At 42.2% G+C, this 17,899-nt stretch overlaps 8 protein-coding genes across 8 annotated transcripts; 2 read left to right on the top strand and 6 right to left on the bottom strand.

Annotated features, from left to right (window-relative positions):
* Positions 1–975: 975 nt before the first annotated feature.
* Positions 976–3,898, top strand: BDB00DRAFT_883662 (prolyl oligopeptidase; the record flags this gene model as incomplete). The annotated part of the gene is made up of 11 exons (XM_053128256.1): positions 976–1,020; positions 1,575–1,676; positions 1,770–1,919; positions 2,001–2,147; positions 2,239–2,367; positions 2,491–2,608; positions 2,789–2,807; positions 2,902–3,018; positions 3,159–3,262; positions 3,335–3,358; positions 3,426–3,898. 11 exons carry the CDS (start codon positions 976–978, stop codon positions 3,896–3,898), a joined length of 1,428 nt encoding a protein of 475 aa, XP_052978147.1.
* Positions 3,899–4,424: 526 nt separating this feature from the next.
* On the bottom strand, positions 4,425–5,106 carry BDB00DRAFT_831022 (uncharacterized protein). Its single transcript, XM_053124085.1, has one exon. The coding sequence runs from the start codon at positions 5,082–5,084 to the stop codon at positions 4,896–4,898; it is 189 nt and encodes a 62-aa protein (XP_052978146.1). The 5' UTR covers positions 5,085–5,106; the 3' UTR covers positions 4,425–4,895.
* Positions 5,107–5,708: 602 nt separating this feature from the next.
* Positions 5,709–8,095, top strand: BDB00DRAFT_831020 (major facilitator superfamily domain-containing protein). Its single transcript, XM_053124084.1, has 7 exons — positions 5,709–6,142; positions 6,277–6,327; positions 6,424–6,563; positions 6,706–6,952; positions 7,030–7,082; positions 7,195–7,223; positions 7,345–8,095. The coding sequence occupies exons 1-7, from the start codon at positions 5,871–5,873 to the stop codon at positions 8,047–8,049; spliced, it is 1,497 nt and encodes a 498-aa protein (XP_052978145.1). The 5' UTR covers positions 5,709–5,870; the 3' UTR covers positions 8,050–8,095.
* A 406-nt stretch (positions 8,096–8,501) lies between these two features.
* Positions 8,502–9,272, bottom strand: BDB00DRAFT_873909 (uncharacterized protein; the record flags this gene model as incomplete). The annotated part of the gene is made up of 1 exon (XM_053127156.1): positions 8,502–9,272. One exon carries the CDS (start codon positions 9,270–9,272, stop codon positions 8,502–8,504), a length of 771 nt encoding a protein of 256 aa, XP_052978144.1.
* Positions 9,273–11,460: 2,188 nt separating this feature from the next.
* Positions 11,461–11,972, bottom strand: BDB00DRAFT_831010 (uncharacterized protein). The gene has a single exon (XM_053124083.1). The coding sequence runs from the start codon at positions 11,743–11,745 to the stop codon at positions 11,491–11,493; it is 255 nt and encodes an 84-aa protein (XP_052978143.1). The 5' UTR covers positions 11,746–11,972; the 3' UTR covers positions 11,461–11,490.
* A 360-nt stretch (positions 11,973–12,332) lies between these two features.
* BDB00DRAFT_873908 (uncharacterized protein) lies at positions 12,333–13,193 on the bottom strand (the record flags this gene model as incomplete). Its single annotated transcript, XM_053127155.1, has 1 exon — positions 12,333–13,193. The coding sequence occupies one exon, from the start codon at positions 13,191–13,193 to the stop codon at positions 12,333–12,335; it is 861 nt and encodes a 286-aa protein (XP_052978142.1).
* A 2,883-nt stretch (positions 13,194–16,076) lies between these two features.
* BDB00DRAFT_723927 (cyclin-dependent kinases regulatory subunit 1) lies at positions 16,077–16,410 on the bottom strand (the record flags this gene model as incomplete). Its single annotated transcript, XM_053118221.1, has 2 exons — positions 16,077–16,117; positions 16,287–16,410. Coding segments are annotated over 2 exons (165 nt in total), but the record flags the coding sequence as incomplete, so codon positions are not given.
* On the bottom strand, positions 16,369–17,295 carry BDB00DRAFT_468572 (uncharacterized protein). The gene is made up of 2 exons (XM_053117491.1): positions 16,507–17,295; positions 16,369–16,408 (listed from the first exon to the last, which is right to left on the bottom strand). The coding sequence occupies exon 1, from the start codon at positions 17,233–17,235 to the stop codon at positions 16,594–16,596; it is 642 nt and encodes a 213-aa protein (XP_052978140.1). The 5' UTR covers positions 17,236–17,295; the 3' UTR covers positions 16,369–16,408; positions 16,507–16,593.
* Positions 17,296–17,899: the final 604 nt, after the last annotated feature.

Raw genomic sequence — 17,899 nt, 5'->3', positions numbered from 1 at the left:
AATTAGAAGGATGGATTAATATTAAGCCATCATCTTAACATAACATGTGACCTGAATGTACCCTACACCCTTTTCTGTGTAGATCAATTCAGCCATGATATATACTCCGGCTCCCTTTGCTGTCTCAACCCCCTCACCTTCCCCTGGGTTGGTGAAACTCAGTCCTCAACAAAAAATATAACGACATCCGCGTGATCGATCGCGATCATGATCTTGACTCGAGTACAAAAATCATCGATTGTTCGCCATGTTGGCGTGCAAACCCATCTTGTTGTTACTCGACATTATACAGCTCCTTCACTCATGTCTTCGTTGAAACGGCTTGTTTCCAGGTAAGCAAAAAAATTCAGTTGGCGTGCGATATATTTGAGTCGTTAATTTAGGGCAAAATACAACGACCACGACGATGTATGATATACACGATATAGGAAAGCGCCAGAAGCTCCTTTACCAAAAGCAATTGCCGATACTCAACGCCACCATGGAAAGAAGCGTATCGATAATTTTTCTTGGATGGAAAATCTCGATCATCCGGTAAACGCCCTTCTCCTTTGTTCGCGTGTGTATGCGTGATGTGATAAATCTACTTGACTACCTTGTAACTAACATGCCAAGTTGTGATATATGAACTTAAAGGAATTGGTCAACTACATCCAAGCTGAGAATGCGTAATGTCAAAAAGGATATATGCACATTTATGCATACTTTTGCTTAATCTAACTTTTACCCAAACAGGTTTTCGGAACGAGTGATGCGCAAGACAAAGTTCTTACGACGAACCGTACTCAACGTAATTTCTTTTTTGATCTGCAGAGGGGGGGGGAGGTTTTGATCCGCGGGAGAGCATAAATTTTAGTGACATCCAGAGACTTGCTTCAGGAGATGAAACGGCGTTTGCACGTACCACAGAGCCTGCCCCCGATCACAACAGTCGCCCATGGCTACGAGTATTATCATAGAACGTCGGCTTATGGCATGGTCTATCTTCGCAAGAAATTAGGGGAAAAAGATGCCAGAGAAGTAAGAAAAACTATTTCTGGCTTTTTCCACTCTATAAACAAAGTCTAAAGTTTACTCTTTTGCAAATGAAATAATAATAGCAAGTACTGTTGAATGCCGGTTTTCTAAGATCGTTGAATATGAGCATTCGTAAGGTGCTGCTTTCGCCCAATCACATGATCTTTGCCTACAATACCGAAACCGAAGGCATGGAATATGGCAACCTCCATTTCAAATACTTGAACGAAAACAAACATGCCGAGGCAAGTATTATTACCAGAGATCTACATAAATACGTGTCTTTGTCTAATCGTTTAAACAGACAGAAGTCCTACATGACGTCTTTAATTTTGTATGGGCTAACGATGAAACTGTGTATTACACTGTACCAAACGAACAATTGCGCCCTCACAAGGTAAGTCACTGTATTCTATGCCCTGTTGATTCTGCCTCTCCCTGCTCATTCCTCTGCACCCTTTTCTTTGCTTGTCATCGCCATCCTGTGTCCCATATACCATTTTGTGATAAGCTTGCAATAAAAGAAAAATTAAACATCAGATCAACGAACTTTCCAGGTATATGCGCACCGTTTGGGTACAGATCAAGATGATGATGTACTCGTATACGAAGAGCCGGACGAAACAGTTTTTGTAGATGTTACTAGCACAAAAGATTCAGTGAGTGTTCTATGTTCTAAATAGTAGGCGAGTTTATAGGCAAAAGTCGTTTGACTTATCAGCGTCATGTCTTCTTACTATTATAAACCATAGAAATATGTAACAATCAATTCTAATTCACTCGCATCTTCTGAAATCCGAGTTGTCGATGCTATGTTTGATTTCTCCACTGGCAGCATACCAAAACTGCAACTCATTGAACCTCGCAAGGAGGGAATAGAGTATTATGTGGACCATCATGATGTGAGTATTCTCTTTTTTGCAGGTTTTGTATTCAATCTCTACATTACACACCTCTGGTATTAATCTGCACTGGTTTACTAGGACACCTTCTATATCTTAACAAATGCTGATGGCGCCACCAATTTCAAACTGACAAGAGCCCCTGATGGACAAGTAGAAAGAGAAAATTGGAAAGATGTCATCACTATGGGTTCTACGGAAAAAATCGAAGATGTAGATGTGTTTCAGGTACGTATCATCCTAGTACAAACTTGATTTACATAATGCTCCATCAAAAAAGAAGAAAGAGAGTTTTAATCATTCGGTATTGATCTTAAAGAACCACATTGTCGTCTACGGTCGGCGTGAAGGTCTACCCATGATTCTTTGCCACAATTTAGAAACCTTAGAAACTCACGATGTTGATTTACCAGAACGATTCTGTGTGCTACAACCGGGAACAAATCTGGTATTATTATAGTAGAATAACCAACTAAAAACAACATCTCCTACATAGCCCCTACTATATGTCTCGAAAAGTTTGAACAATACTGGTGTCTAATTTTATTATGCATAAATATGATACATTCAGGATTTTAACACGGACACTTTCCGATTCTCAACCTTGTCGCCTTTTGCCCATGAATCAACCTATGATTATGACATGCAGTCCCGAAAACTAAAGCCCGTTCGAGTACAACCCGTTCATCGTAAGTGATATACTCTTGATTTCAAGTTATATTTAAACACGGTAAATACAACCCATCGCGAGTGACGCATGTATATATGCATGATTACAGGATTTGATCGATCCAAATATACTTGTACACGAGTCCATGCCACATCACATGATGATAAGCACATACCTATCACCTTGATCCATCGAAAAGATATGCAGCTACATGGAAGGTACCAGGATTGTTACTACATGTTCTGATATAATTAGCATGAAAAAAGACTCGTCATGCTACGCCTATTAAACGAATTCCTTTTAATCTCTTAGAAATCCGGTATTGATGCGATCTTACGGTGCCTATGGTGTGTCGACTGACCCTGATTTTCGTATCGAACATTTCCCGTTATTAGAGAGAGGATGGGTAATTGCTCTAGCCCACGTGCGGTAAGATAATAGCCAGCGTTAAATACAAATGTTTCCGATAATAACTCAATATTCTTTCTTTTCGCTTATCCATATAGTGGCGGAAGCGAATTAGGCCGTGAATGGTATGAAGGAGGCAAACTAGGAAACAAAATGAACAGTTTCAAAGATTTCATTTCCGTCGCAGATTATCTGGTCAAAAGCAAAGTAACCAGTCCTGAGTACCTATCTGCGATAGGAACCAGTGCTGGCGGCCTCCTTGTTGGTAAGTTTATGCTATGGCAGCTATTATGTAAAAAAATAGTTGATTAACAACGGAACGTCATTGTCGTACAAGGTGCCATGCTGCATATGAGACCAGGTAAAAGATACACGAATGTGATAATACTATAATTTCGTAAGATGTCCTAATAATACAGTGTGATTAGATCTTTTCAAGGCACTTGTTTTACGAGTCCCTTTTGTCGATCCATTATCGGCCATGTTGAACCCGGAGCTCCCGTTGACTCAAGTGGAATATCCCGAATGGGGTAATCCATCTAAAGACCCCAGGATGTACGATCTCATTGAAAGCTATTCACCCTATGAGAATGTCATGCGATCGGACAATCCCAGTAGCCAGCAACAGCGACCTTCGCTGTATGTCACAGCTGGCATGAAGGATCAACGAGTCGCCTACTGGCAACCTTTAAAATTGATTGCTAGCCTAAGGCAGCAGCAACAGCAGCAGCAAAAGGAGCAAGAGTCATCATCATCTTCAAGCAACGCCGATAGCAGTAAAACGTTAGTCAAAATTGATTTGGATCGCGGTCACTTCGGTGGTGGTACGGAGCAAGAAGTTCGGCTAGGTGAAGCAGCCGAGCAAGTTGCGTTCTTGATTTCCCAAATACAAAAGAGTTAAACCAATTTTGTATAAGTTGAAGGAAAAATAAATCCGAAGATAGTATAAATGAAGCAAAGATGAGTGAGGCGACAATTTTCTATTAACAGCCGTGTTGTTGACTGAATCAAGGTTTGGAAAGTGCTACCATGGGTTATCTGCTAGTACGCTCATATGATCAATCATGATGGCACACATTCAAAATTATTTGCATAGATAGCAGCTGTGCTGGTTTGAATGCCAGATAAAACAACTTTTCGTTTTATTGTATCAATCCAAGCAGGCGAAAGTTAATTTTCTACTGGGAATCTCAACCGGCTATAGATAATGACAGTATCTCATAGAGCCGAATGTACATGCCATTGAATCAACTGGTCAGCGGTGCGTGCTTGTTTGATCACCAAATTTTAACAAACTCCCATACTGTGATTTATGTACCCAGTGAAAAAGTAAGTTTGATGATAGCGGATAAATCCTTATTATACGTTTCTACTCACATTGAAATATTACTACAACTCATCAATCTATGGAACTCATAATATATCAGTAGCACTGTGATGATATATAGGCGTATATTGACCATTATAATCAAACAAAATGATCTGAAATTGGCAGACACAAATGATTTCGTGACACACAATATGCTGTATTTTCCCTGTGATATGGTGCAAAAATAATTTACCTATCAGACCGACCTATTTTCTTAGATTAACAGAAACAGGCCATACAGAGCCAAGGACGAAGTACTTGTCGATATTAATGACGACAAAGTTTTCTATGTAAGTTCAAAGGAGTGCTTCGTCATCACCACTATCGGAGGGTAGACGCGTTTAAAAACTCACGATCCACTTGCCGAAAGAAACTTCCGGGTCCTCAAGGTTTGTTTATACGCCAAGCTAATGCAAAAACGACACTTAGCTCGAAGAAGAAACATTCATTGTGTAACAATCTTCCCTCACTAGCTTGACAAACTATAAACTACCTTGATTGACTGTGTAGTTATGTCAGCGTTGAAGCTCTACAAAATGAATGCAATAAAACAAAGAAAACAGTATGCTGTTGTGGTAGTAATGATGATGGTGGTATTTCCTAGATACTTGTTCACCCTCTCCTTAGGAAACTTTTTCCCGATATAAGACCATTGTGAATTATAGGAAGACAGGGCTGTATATACAAATAGCGCAGGCAATGGTATAAAGACGCGCATGAATCAACCTGTTCAATTCCTGCGGCATTTCAAATAAAGAGATTCATCTAAAACGGGTAAAATTGCGAAGCATTTCTACAACAAGCGGTAATAAGCGGAAGCTTATCAACACAATTAATAATCAAAGGCCATGGTTTTCCAAGATGATTCGCTTGATAAATTATGCGCAACAATAAAGGCATTATAGCTGGAGTGTAGTATATGCTATAACTGCGCGTCGTGTTTTCTTCTGGTCTTTAAGAAAAGAGAATCTCCCCCTGGGAGCTAAAAGCTGCCTGTTTGCACGGCCCTTTTCGTTGTCATGATCGCCCATGATTTTCGAAACAGATGCGGAGTCGTCGCCGAATCTGTGTGCAATGTAAATAAACCGATCCACAACAACAACAACAACAACGAACAGTATGCGACCCTTCCGACCCACTGCTCTGGTGTCCATTTCAACGGCAACAACGGCCATCGTTGCTCAAAGCGCCCGAGCAACCGGGGGTTGAGCGGTCTACAAGAACTCCCCATAGTGCTACGATTGTGTGTGCGGACTCGGGAAAACTGCCCGCCCGGTGACCAGTTTGGCGGCTATTTAAATGGGGTGGGTGTGTGGGCGTGTGGAAAGTGTGGTAAGAAACACAGGAAGTGGCGAACAAAAATTCTTCTCTTTTTACTCTCTGTATAAAACATTAAAGAAAAAGTTCCTTTTCTCTGGTTTCCTCTCTCCTTTCTTGACTTTAAAGGCAACAAAGCTTCTCTCTTCTTCTTGCATTGGTACTATAACCTTAATCCTATATTTTCATGCAAGCATCCACCAGTGCAGATCTGGCGACTCTGGTCGCAGAAACTGATAATGATAAGAACACGACCGCATCGACGACATATGGCAAAAATGTCAATGAGCAAACCCCGCTTTTAGCGGGCAGTAGCAGGAGCAGCAGCAGCAGCAGTAGTAGTAGTAGCAGTAGTATTACTGGTGATAATGATGATCATACCAAGAAGACCAAGAGAGGACGCCAAGCATCAGAATGGTATGTCATTGTACCATTATTCTTTATCTCGTTCTGCGTTGCGTAAGTTATACCATTATCTTTATTTATAATCGCTTTGGAGGAGAGAAAATTATACTTGATCTAATCTTGACGTTCTCTCGCCTGGTTGGATATGTCTTTACCCGTGTTCCACGCAAACGATTCATCACCGTTAGAGCGATTTTCCCTCCACAACTTCAGCTGTATACCGAAATCTTTTGCCACAGGTACTATTTACATAAAGAAGATCGTACAAAATCGCCGTCGGGGCGTAAGTTATGATTAGTTACACAAGAACCAACTTCTGCCTTTGAAAATACCAGATACTACGAAGCTGCGCAACATGAAGGCCAAGATTTATTAGATCAAGGTGAAATACCCATACAAGATTGTACCATACCCGAAATTCAAGAAAGTGTTGCTTCTGCTAATGCAGTAATGCAACTTTTGAATTATGGCACAAGTAAGTCGCCTGTCTTTTCTTTCCCAGAAAAGGGGAACCATCGACTATCTTTCCGTATTGTTAGTTACCAGGGTTCACCCTAGTAGTAACACGTAGTCTGACTTCCTTTTTTCTATTCATTTCGCATGTTTTTTTTTGACAGCACTGTTCACCGTCAGCTACTATGGTCATTTGTCCGATTCCAAGAGCCGGAAGCTTGTAATGTGGCTAACCACCTTGGGCATGTGGTTCTTGATAGCAAGCAATGTTGTTACTGCCTTTGCTTATGACTCTATTGGCATCTCGCTTATTTTTGTCGGTCCATTTTTGCGTGGTGCTCTTGGTGGTGATAGTGGCTTTATGGCGGCTGTACAAGCATATATCTCCGACTGCACCGATGTAACGAGAAGGTAATAAACATTGTTGATTGCTTACTGTCGTTTAAACAAGTTAATGTGAACTAACCGATAATTGTCAATTTGTAAAGAACTGTTGCATTCGGACACATGTTGGCTGCCATGCTGTGTGGCGTCATGGTTGGTTCGTATCACACTGATGTTTTTTTCTCTCCCTTTCGTGAACATTTTCATCAACTTTTTTCTCATCATATGTACCCTGTACTGTAATTCATGTTACCTTGAAAATATTATAGGTGCCAATGTGTCTAGTGTACTTATTAAGGTATGTGACAAAGACCTAACACTATTCCAACTTGATAGTCTTCTTACTTGTGCATCTCAAGGTGCAATGACCAAGCTTGCTTGTGTTTTCTGTGCAAACTAATGTGGCTCGTTTCATGCAGCAAACCGGTGACCTTATGAACTCATTCTACTTGGCTTTGGGCGTTCTCACGCTGGTTCTGATATACTTTGCGTTTATTCCCGAATCCGAACATGACACTGCCCAAAAACACAAAGAAAAGACGTTCCTAGAGCAAATCAACGTTTACAAATCGATCAAACAGCTCGTTTCGATTCCAACAATCCATGGATCGCGTTATGCTTTACCACTGATTGCACTCGCCCAATTTCTTCTGGCTGTCATAGCGCTGCCACCCGTCTTACTTTACACCATGCTTGAGTTTGGATGGACGGCGTATGAAGGCGGCTACCTTATCAGTCTCATGTCCTTCTTGCGCATGATCCAATTGATGGTTGTATTCCCACTGCTGGTCAAGTTGTTCATGAAATCGGGTGAGGTTGCTCAATGGAAGTTTAACGTATGGATCGTTCGCATTGGTTGCGCCTTTACCATGTCGGAAATGTTCGCTATGGGTTTTGCAACCGATGCCAAGCAGTTTTTGGGTGCGCTCATTGTTGGTTCTTTTTCAATTTTGACACAACCTGCTATACGATCTCTCCTTACGACTTCGGTGGCTCCAGAAAATGTGGGTCAGGTGCTGAGCGCCATGGCCGTATTGGATGCACTTGGCTGTAGGTCTTACCATTTCATAGTTAAACTGGTCGAATGGAATCTTTTTCATATTCGATTCGATATACGGTATTAACTTGTGATATGATATGACATTAGGGGTGCTCGCTCAATTTGGCCTGAATGCCATTTACAGTGCTACAGTAATGTATATGCCATCCATGACATTCCATGTCTGTGGTGTTATCGGTTCAATCAGTTTTATAGCTGCATGCTCTGCATATTATCAACGGACGGATTCCAATAATCGTAACGAAGAAAACGAGCAAGTAGTTGTGGAAACGCAATAATGACGGACGTTTCAATATTGTGGGACAACAGCTCCTCCACCGCCTTCTTCCTCTGTTACATACTTGACATGTATATAACCGCTGCCTGTTCTTTTTTTACAAAGCTTTTAATGTACATATATGATATTGAACCAAAAAATTGTATATGTCTTTAAATCACACTTAGTGTCAGCAGTAGGGAAAAAATATACATAAGATGGGTTGTGGCGAAAGAGAAATCTTCGGCTTTCATCTTTCATTAGCTGGCTGTCATTTCTGACGTGTAAGTCGGTAGGATAAATGACGATGGTATATAAGCATCATTGTTAGTTGGTCCAATATTGAAAATTGTAGTGGAAGCGCTCGTCAATACACTCTGACTATTCGTCGTTGTCGTTGCGGGTGTTGTCGTCGCCGTCGCAGTGATACTAGCACTCTTTCTGTTGTCTGGCTTGGCACTTGTCAAGGCTTTTCCAAGACCAATCAAGATGAATGCTAGCGCGAGCAAAGTGCCTATAGTTATCATGAACATGGCAACTAGACAATTCTTCGCAGACCGTCTACGTTGTTCTTGATTCAATGGATCATATTCGTTCAGATAAAAACCATTGGGTACCTCGTCCTCCTCTCCCACAGCAGTTGAAACAGGGGATGCTGGAGGCTCTCGCTTTTCAGCACTGTCTGAACATGGCTGTTGTTGCTGTTCCTGCGCAACAAATGTCTGTGCTGATGACGTTGGTGAAGTAGTCGTCGTTGTTGTCGTCGTGTTTACTGTGTTACCATGCACTGCATTGGAAAGCCGACCAAATACGCGGGTAAGTGCGGAGCTGGAGGAGGATGTTTCTTCTTCTTGTTTGTCCGGACAAGTGGACGAAAGGGGCATGTCAATCGTGCCACTAGGTAGAGATGCAGTAGCAATTGCTGCAGCAGTATCAGCACCTTTAGAAGACGAAGAAGGGGCACTGGCATCGTGGCCCACAGACGGCTGCCGCTTATACTGGATCGTGAATGACCCGGTCTCTGTATGCATGCAGAAAGGAAAGCGAGAACGATTTCAGGGAGATTTGAATACAAGTAATTCGAAATATACAAAAACAACTATTGATAGTCTTTGGTTTAATGGAAGTAGTATGATAAATGTGAGTATGTGTTTGGTTTCAGCAGTGACACCTTTTATCTGTTTCTCGAGGGAGCGTCAAGGAGGGAGGGAGAGAGGGATTGATGGGTGATTATGTGTATGTAAGAGTATGTATATGTGCAATGTGTATTTAGCTGATATGAAGAAGAATAAAAGTGTCAAGAAAGAGAGAAAAACAGACAAAAAAGTCTACATGGTATTGCAAAAGAGACAAGCAAATACACATACAAACAACTACACTGACCGCGCACCAATACGAGAAAAAAAACTAGGTAGTCGTCGGCAAAGCAAAGCAAAGGCCCCTTTTCTATCTGTGGTCCTTTCAAAATCCCCAGTTGAAACGATAACGTGTAAAATCAAAAGCGAGGCCAGAGGCAAGCAGATGGCTCGTTAAAGCCGAGAAGGGGACCGAAGAATTGGGGTAGCAAAACGAACGAGGGCGGCCGGATCACCGAAATTGGAAACCTGTCTTTGGTGGGTGTATGTCCCTTTTAAGTTATAAGTCAATATTGGACCGTTTCTCAACAAAATGTGTGTGTGTATGTTTGGATGTGTATGAATGCGCTTGGCAGTTGTTAAGTATCATAAGAATGAAAGGATCGACATATGAAGAGGCACTCGAATGAAAAGAAAGAGGGGAAAAGGAACAGAGTCGTTACTATAATATGCAAGTGATCGAAGGGTTGATCATTTTCTTTTGAGTTTAAGCCTACTAACTCCCGCTAGATATACACACACCACACTGCCCCCTTCCCTTCTTCCGCCATCTCGTTCTTTCTTTCTCGGTCGCTCTACAACATATACGAATAGTACAGTATGACAGGTGTTATAAGTAGTAGATAATTCAAAGTCAAATGTTCACCCTCCTCCTCCTCCTCTATCTCTCTTTCCCCCTCCCTCCTTTTGATCTGCTCTCCCTGAACCCATACACCTGATGGATTGCTGTTGTACTTTAGAATAACAATAGTAGCTTCCCTTCACTAAGAGCTGTTGTTGCCGATCAAAAATGTGCTGAGGACATTGGTTCCATATATTGCGTACTACAGTGCATGTTTGTTTTTTTCTCGTTCCCCAGAATATACTTTGTCTTCGTGATATGCGCGTGTTGTACACACATGCACTCGATCAAAGTATTATCGTAATGACGCAATGAGAGGAGAGAGGAGAGAAAGAGCGCGATCAAAAAGACAACATCTGTTGGTAAGCATACGTGATTACTACTGTATGCACACATAAGAAAGCGAAAGACTCGACGTGGACACTTCAGAATACGGACAGAAGAGAAAACATATTACGTATGATGATTTTAAATGACATACTATACAGCATATACAGCGAGCGAAAACGTAAAGCGAAACAGACGTAAACTATACATTCGATACCCGATCAACAAGCTATTGTTGTATATTACATTGATCAACAAGGTACAGGGGGAAAAGGTCAGTTCTCATCGTATATCTTGCATACATGATGATTACTCTTATATAGCTATATAGGACACTGAAGTCACCAGCAGTGGAATATTATGTAAAAGGAAAAAGGCTTATTATGTGTATTAAGTAGTATGTGTAGCAGATTACTAAGTAAAGGTGTTATGAATCCATTGCGGATAAACAAAAGTGAAAATGACAGATGTCCCTAGGTTTTAAGGCTTCCCCAAGAAAAAAGCACACTCATTTTCTTCCTTCCACTATTACTTCTTTTCTTCTGAAATGAAAAATGAAAACAAACTCTCAAGTTATTCCAATGTCAGGTACAGACACAACGCAAATTAAAATCTGTTAAGCCACTATACATAAATGAAAAGTGCCATGGGTACGTATTATACGCGATCATAGTAGTATCAATGAATGGAGGAGTGAAATATACATAATATAATTTTCTTTTTTCGGCTGTTCTCCCTCTGTTCTCCCTCTTCTTCCCCTGAACAATACGACAGTTGTATAACCATGAGTTCGTAAATATATGTATGTACGCACCATCACGCATGATACATATGATGCTCGAGCAAGGCATGGCATAGTTAGCAATCTTTGAAAGATGCTGAGAAGACAACAAGATGATCGTAGATGATGGTTTTGTGAACGGACAACCGTTTGTTTCTTTTTTTTTACTTTATAAAAAAAATGCATATGCGCACGTACATAAGAAAGAATAAACATTGAGCATGGATATGATGCCACATCTGGTAAACGTAATCTATAGCACAAAGGGTTTGGGGAATAAAGAGAAACAAGAGGTGAAGATATGTGCGGAAGGGAAGGGCGCAGGTGTTTGAAAGAGAGAGAGAAAAAAGGATGAAATGAAGAAAGGGGAATATAGGCTCTTTGGACGTAAAAGTAAGCATCAAGAACAAATAAGACATGACGATAGTTGCATTCACAGTAGTAGCAATGAAAGAGTATAGGCTATATAGTGGCTAAGTGTATAGCATGTGCGCATGATAAATAAAGGTTGTGGTAAATAAAGTACAAGCAAATAGAATATGAGAGAGAGAACGAAATGTTTATAGTTAAAAGAGAGATTCGGTACAGTGTGTATATGGTTTTGTCTGCCATATCAGGCCCTGCATATAGGGTAATGAAAAGTAAGGAGCGGAGGACCTACTAAGTTCTAGTAGTATTTCTATAAGACCAAGGGAGCAAATGGTCGAATTTGGTGTAGTAATAGGAAATAAGATAAAAGAGGAATAGAAAAAGCATATGAATATAAGGAAGCGTAATAACAGAGGGAAGGTTTCTTTAAAAGGGTGAACTTTAAAGGATATAGAAACAATAATAAGGCAGACGTGATAGATGAAAAAAGGGAGGGGAAATCAAGGGGAGGGAGAGAGGATAGAGAAGTGTGGTGTGTGTGTGGGGAGGGACCATATAGCCGGAAATAACTCCGAGGAAAGTAAAAAAGAGAAAGAGTGTCAGAATATGATCAAATGAGGAGCAGAAGAAGAGATTACTAAACAGGCCTTCGAGATTCATTGTGTGTAGATGACGGCGATGCTGAACGTTTTTTCTTTGGTGATGTGGACCGACTAGTTGCTGCTGTCGCCAGACCACCGGTAGTAGGAGCAGCAGCAGCAGTAATAGTAGTAGTAGCGGACGATGAGGATGTCGTTGTCATTGGCGTTCGAGGTTCACGAAAAGAACTAATTTCTGCATCCAAACGATGAAGGCTACGTTCAAGATGACGAACCTGAGCCTTGAGATCATCGTACGCAATACTTAATTCGCGATCCACATCGTCCAAATGCTCCTCCGTGGCGGTCTCGAGAGGCTGGATTGTGAATACATTGCGGAGTGAATGTAAAACAATATCGATCGTCGCCCATTCGTCTCGCAAGTGATGCAAATCATCCTCAATGCTGTTGACAGTCGCAACGTCTGGCGACGCAATAACTGACAATGTCGATGACGACGACGATGTCTGCTGCTGTTGATTTGACGGATATTGTTGTTGCTGCTCATCTTGCTGTCGTTGCTGTTGATTTTGCCGAGACGATCTTCTTCTATTGGTACTTGTTGGCCTAGATGTGGTAGACGAGCGGTGACGAGGCTGCATATCTTGTTGTTGTTGTTGTTGACACTGACGCTTCGTGCGCGACAATTCGAAAGACGATGGCGTTTGCTGCTGATAAAGACTTCGTTTTTTAGTTTCTGATTTGCAAGAATAAGCCGGCGCAGGGCTGCTGACAAGCAAGCATGTATCGGTTTTGTTACTATGCCAATCTGTACGTGATAACGCGAGGGGTCCCGAGTCTTGATGATGGTGGTGCTGGTGCTGGTAAAAGTGCAAAGGAATAAAGCAAGCGATATCCATACGTGAACTAGCAGAGAAGAGAAAATACGCGTTGGAAAAAGGAAGGGGGTGGTTGGGTTTAATGTGGAGAGTGCGGAGGGTTATTGAGATATGATAGAGCTAGCCAGGATAAGGTGCGGATGAATGAGTAGAATATGGACAAAATCAATAATTAAATAAAAAAGAATATGTATATAAAAATGAGGAGAGAGTCTGGTCAGATCGTTAAAGAGAGAGACAGAGAGACGAGGAAGGAATAGAAGAAGAGAGAGAAAAAGGAAGGGAAAGAAGATGTGTCGATTTCCCTGACGAGGCTATATATCGGGAAGTAGTAACCCACTACTCGAGCTGTCAACCCAGATCACTCTTTCAGTCTAACTGTGCATATAGCATGTACGCCGTCCACAATTTCCAGCCACACACAAAAAAGACGGCTTTAATACATTGTACTGATACACACAATGTTTATCCTGGAAACATACACAATGCACTCTAACCTCCTGATCACTTGGGGGTGGGGTTGTCCTGTATGCACACCACATTCATATCAAACCGACTTGCCAAGCCAGATCGTGGCGCGTTGCTGCTGCAAACGCCGCACTTTTGGACCCTGAGGTGCTTCCCCCCCCTAAAAAGGTATCCTCCCCTCCTTCTTGTCCTCCTCCCGCCGATTCCGCTAGCTCGTTCTATCACACTTGCTTCATGTAAGGTCTTTTTCTCTTGCACACCACATATCCATACCCACCCTTCTCCTTTCTCATGCAATACCTTTTACATAAACGGTTGCTTGTCCGTCCCACTTACTCGTGGTGAGTCGACTCACACCTCCTAGACCAACCACGTTCTCTGTCGCTACCTTTTACTTACTACTACTACTACTACTTTGCTTACTGTATAATACCATCGCATTATGAATACTGGTACCAGGATACCATGTTTCCAAGACGACACACGAGATGGCCCCTTTATTACCTGTCTTTTGTGTATGCTTTCCTGGCCGTTGAGTGGTTGATATTAGCAGTGATCGTCAAATTCAGTCTCTTAATAAGAAATGATAAATATATGCTTGTCGCTTTCGTGCCTTACTACCTGCAAGACATCTAATGCTCGTACAAAGGATACACGTTTGCTTCCCAGCAATAGCACCTGCGTCTGCAAATGATGTGATTGTATCTCAGCATTTAGAAGAAAACTTAAATCCGGTCTCGAATTAACGAGGAAGTTGTGCATATGCACAAAGTCGTTGAATGCCGAAGGTTTTCTACTAATTGACTTCCAGACTCTCGAGTCAACTGTAATCCATGTAAGATTGTCCATCCGTGCCATTTATGGACCTTTGCCCTTTTCTTCTTGGGCAGTCTTCATGCATCACGGCTGATCTACATGATAAAGTCATAGGAAGCAGAATAATTTAAGCCAAGCATTAAAGATCTTTCGTGCAGATTTGCTGTGTTTGGGATTGGTGGGGGGAGGGAGGACAGCCAAGAATCTCTCTCCCCCTCTCTCTCTCCCCACACACTCTCAGAAAGCGAGAGCCACAGTGGGTGCGGACTATGTATTTCTTTGCATCGGATTACCTTATGTAGAATGGTAAGGGATAGGTGGTGGGAAGAGTGGTTTGGGGGGCGGGAGATCCAAAGAAGGAGAATAGGGGGTAAATGCCCGCCACAGCAGCTTAAAAAGTTTACCGCATCAGCGTCAAAGGGAATGTAATAAAGGACGTATACTGAGGCGTTCTAGCCTCATGTACGAGCAGGTGTGGGGATGTGCGTGGAGGGGGAGGATGCTCCAGGAGAGTAGGCAGGTGAGAAAGAGTGTGCATGTCCGTGTATACGTGAGAGAAGAAGAAGGTTAGGTTTGGGCTGGCGTTACATAAGCGCCGTAATATGAATTTGGTTCTGGCTGATGTGGTTGGTTTGGGTAGAGTTGCCACAGCTTATCGCGCTAAGTGTGGATGTGTGGCAACGATCTATTTTGTTTTAGAGGCATAGTGCCAGCATATGTAATGTATGGTTGGCTAGTTGGGTAGCACATGCACCTAGTGGGCTTGTACACAGCAAGGAACAAAGTATTATGGTCGGAACTGCCGAGAAGATCCGAATGATGGGATAATGTTCAACCTCTTCAGACACAGCATATGTACGGCCGTACATATTACATTACATATTTTTAATGGATTATACGGCCCGCTTGTTATCTTTTACATGCACCCATCAGCCACAAGCTGCAGATTTGTTCGTGATATCAGCAAGATGCGGTCCAGTTTACAATAACCCCCATGAACAGAAGAAACACAACCTTTTTGTCACGTGAATAAAAACGGAAAAGAGACACTGTTTATTGTCGCTTGGGGGAATGATGAGTATAGTTTAATAGTGAAGAGGCTTGGCGATGATGACATTATGTTAAATGATGATGATAATGATGACGATTAAAAGAGGTTCGTGAGAGTGTTTGTGTATGTTGCACACACGCGCGTGTGTGCACATAGGTGTGATATGGATCGTCCGTTTTTTTAGGTTATTGCCTTAGAGATCTACATTTTTTAAGAGCTACTAGGCTGCACTTGTTTACCGGTGATATGTGCAATCGAAAAGGTTTTGTTTTTGTGGGTGGGTTGAATTTGAGGAGGTGACATGGTACTAAGTGATGGTTGCAATAGCCATGGAGTCCGTGGAAAGTCTTCATTGTGGTTGTTTCTGTCTCTTGGCAGCTCGAGAGGCATTAGCCGCTTTGGCTGCTCGATAATTGTCCTTGCCGCCCCCTTGATCGCGCTTTCGCCGCCTCAAATGCTCCTAAGTCAATCCCAATATTGTAAACAATCATGCAACCCCAGAAATGATGCTAGAAGCCTTTTCTGACCCTTACTTGTTTCTCTTCCTTGTCGAGCTCTTCTTCTAACCCGTTAAACTCCCGTCGAAACAGCAGAATGTGGGGTTCTGGCGCTAAAATCAACAACAAAAAGTTCAGCCATCGCACCAGCCCCGTGTGTGTGCCTGCACTAGCCTTATCACTTTCTTTAAGTTTGTACTTTTTTTTCTTCCCTCCATGTTCGCGCTATGCTCTCTAGATCATCGTTTCCCTCGCTCGTTTCTTTATGACGCTGATTCTTACCATGCACCATGTAATGCTCCCATTCGGCTTGCTGCTGGACGCCAAGTTCTTCCCATTCTTCTTGCTTCAGGAGTCCATAGTGCGGCAAATATCGCGAGATGCTCTTGGGTAACTTGACGTGTCTGTTTTTAATGCATAGGAGTCCAGGTATAGTCATTGAGTCAATAGGTTTCCACTCCCCAGCTACTCGTCCCCTAAAATTGCGGTAGTATACAATTACCTGTATGCATACTTGTCATCTAAATTGTACATGCGTCAATATCAGTGGAAACAAACCAAATTTTATCCCAACATGGTCCTCTCCCTCTTATGCACACCAGCTCTCCCTCCTTTTAGTACACACGGTACCATAATAGTAGCTTGAATAGTAAATATCCTCTTTGTACGTAGCAATATCTTTGGCACGTTGACGTGCTTCCAGTTCCAGCTCTTCTTGTGTCTTTTCTCGCGGTTCCTCTCCCGCCTCCAACTGTTGTTGCTGTTGCTGTTGCTGTAATAGTAGTTGCTGCTGCTTTCGTTGCTTACGCTGTTGTATTAATTGTTGTTGTTGTTCTTGTGTTAATTGCGCTTGCTGTTGTCGTCGCAGCTGTTTCTGCTGAAGTAAGATTTGCTGTTGCTCTTGAGTCAGTTGCGATTGTCGTCGTTGCTGCTGCAATAACCGCTTTTGCTCTTGAGTCAATTGCAATTGCCGTGGCTGCTGCAATGTCTGTTGCTGATCTTGAGTTAACTGTGATTGTCGTCGTTGCTGCTGCAGCTGCTGTTCTTGTGGTTGTTTGCTTTGACCAGCTTGCCCCGTTGCTCTTATCGTTGTTGTCGTTGATGGCTCTCGATAAAGCGGTTGGGGATGTGGAAGACTGTTTTTAAAATCTTGTTCGTTCAGCGAGCCCTTGGGATCCTTGGGATCAGCAGCAAAGGGATCTGCGAATAAGTCTTCTGGATTTAACGGCATTGTTGTTTTACTTTTTTTTCCCTCTTGGTATCAACGAAACGCGTAATTTCTAGATGCGCGTGTCGTTACTCCTCTCCGCGATTCACCGATCAACAAATTAATCCCGCTCTGGATCAGTATTATGTTGCCAATGAGCTCCTCTTCTAACCATGTTATTACTATGACATCCGAGGTTGTTGTCTTCTCCCTTTCTTTTCTCTCGCAGATTCGTACATTGCTCCTCCTTTCTGTTTTATGCTGCTGTAATCTAATATCGCTAGACCCATTTAGAGCTAGGGGGTCTAAGATCAACAGAAATTTCGATGGCCACTTTCTCTTTACCAATAACGGCCACAATATAAACAGAGAGATAAGATCATAGCAACACAGCGTTGTTAAGATTTTTACGTGAGTCTTTTTACTTGACAGGAATTGCTGTGAAAAAGTGACCGAAATAAGGCGGGGAGTCTGAGTGCGAGTTGGGGACTTGGCATGCATGTACGTACGCTCTATAGTTGTAGAATTGGCAAAAGTAATAAAAACGTGTATAAATCCGAGCTCACCACACGCGAGCAGTACATATGCTTATATGCACCATTCAGCAATCTTATGATCTGCAACATCAAAACTTGCTCGTTTATGGAAAACTCGTTATATCCAACAGCGCACATAACGTCAATTGTGG

This window comes from Zychaea mexicana (assembly GCF_025766255.1).
Source record: "Zychaea mexicana strain RSA 1403 chromosome Unknown BDB00scaffold_53, whole genome shotgun sequence".
Lineage (NCBI taxonomy): Eukaryota > Fungi > Mucoromycota > Mucoromycetes > Mucorales > Lichtheimiaceae > Zychaea > Zychaea mexicana.
This window is presented reverse-complemented; position numbering and strand designations above follow the sequence as displayed.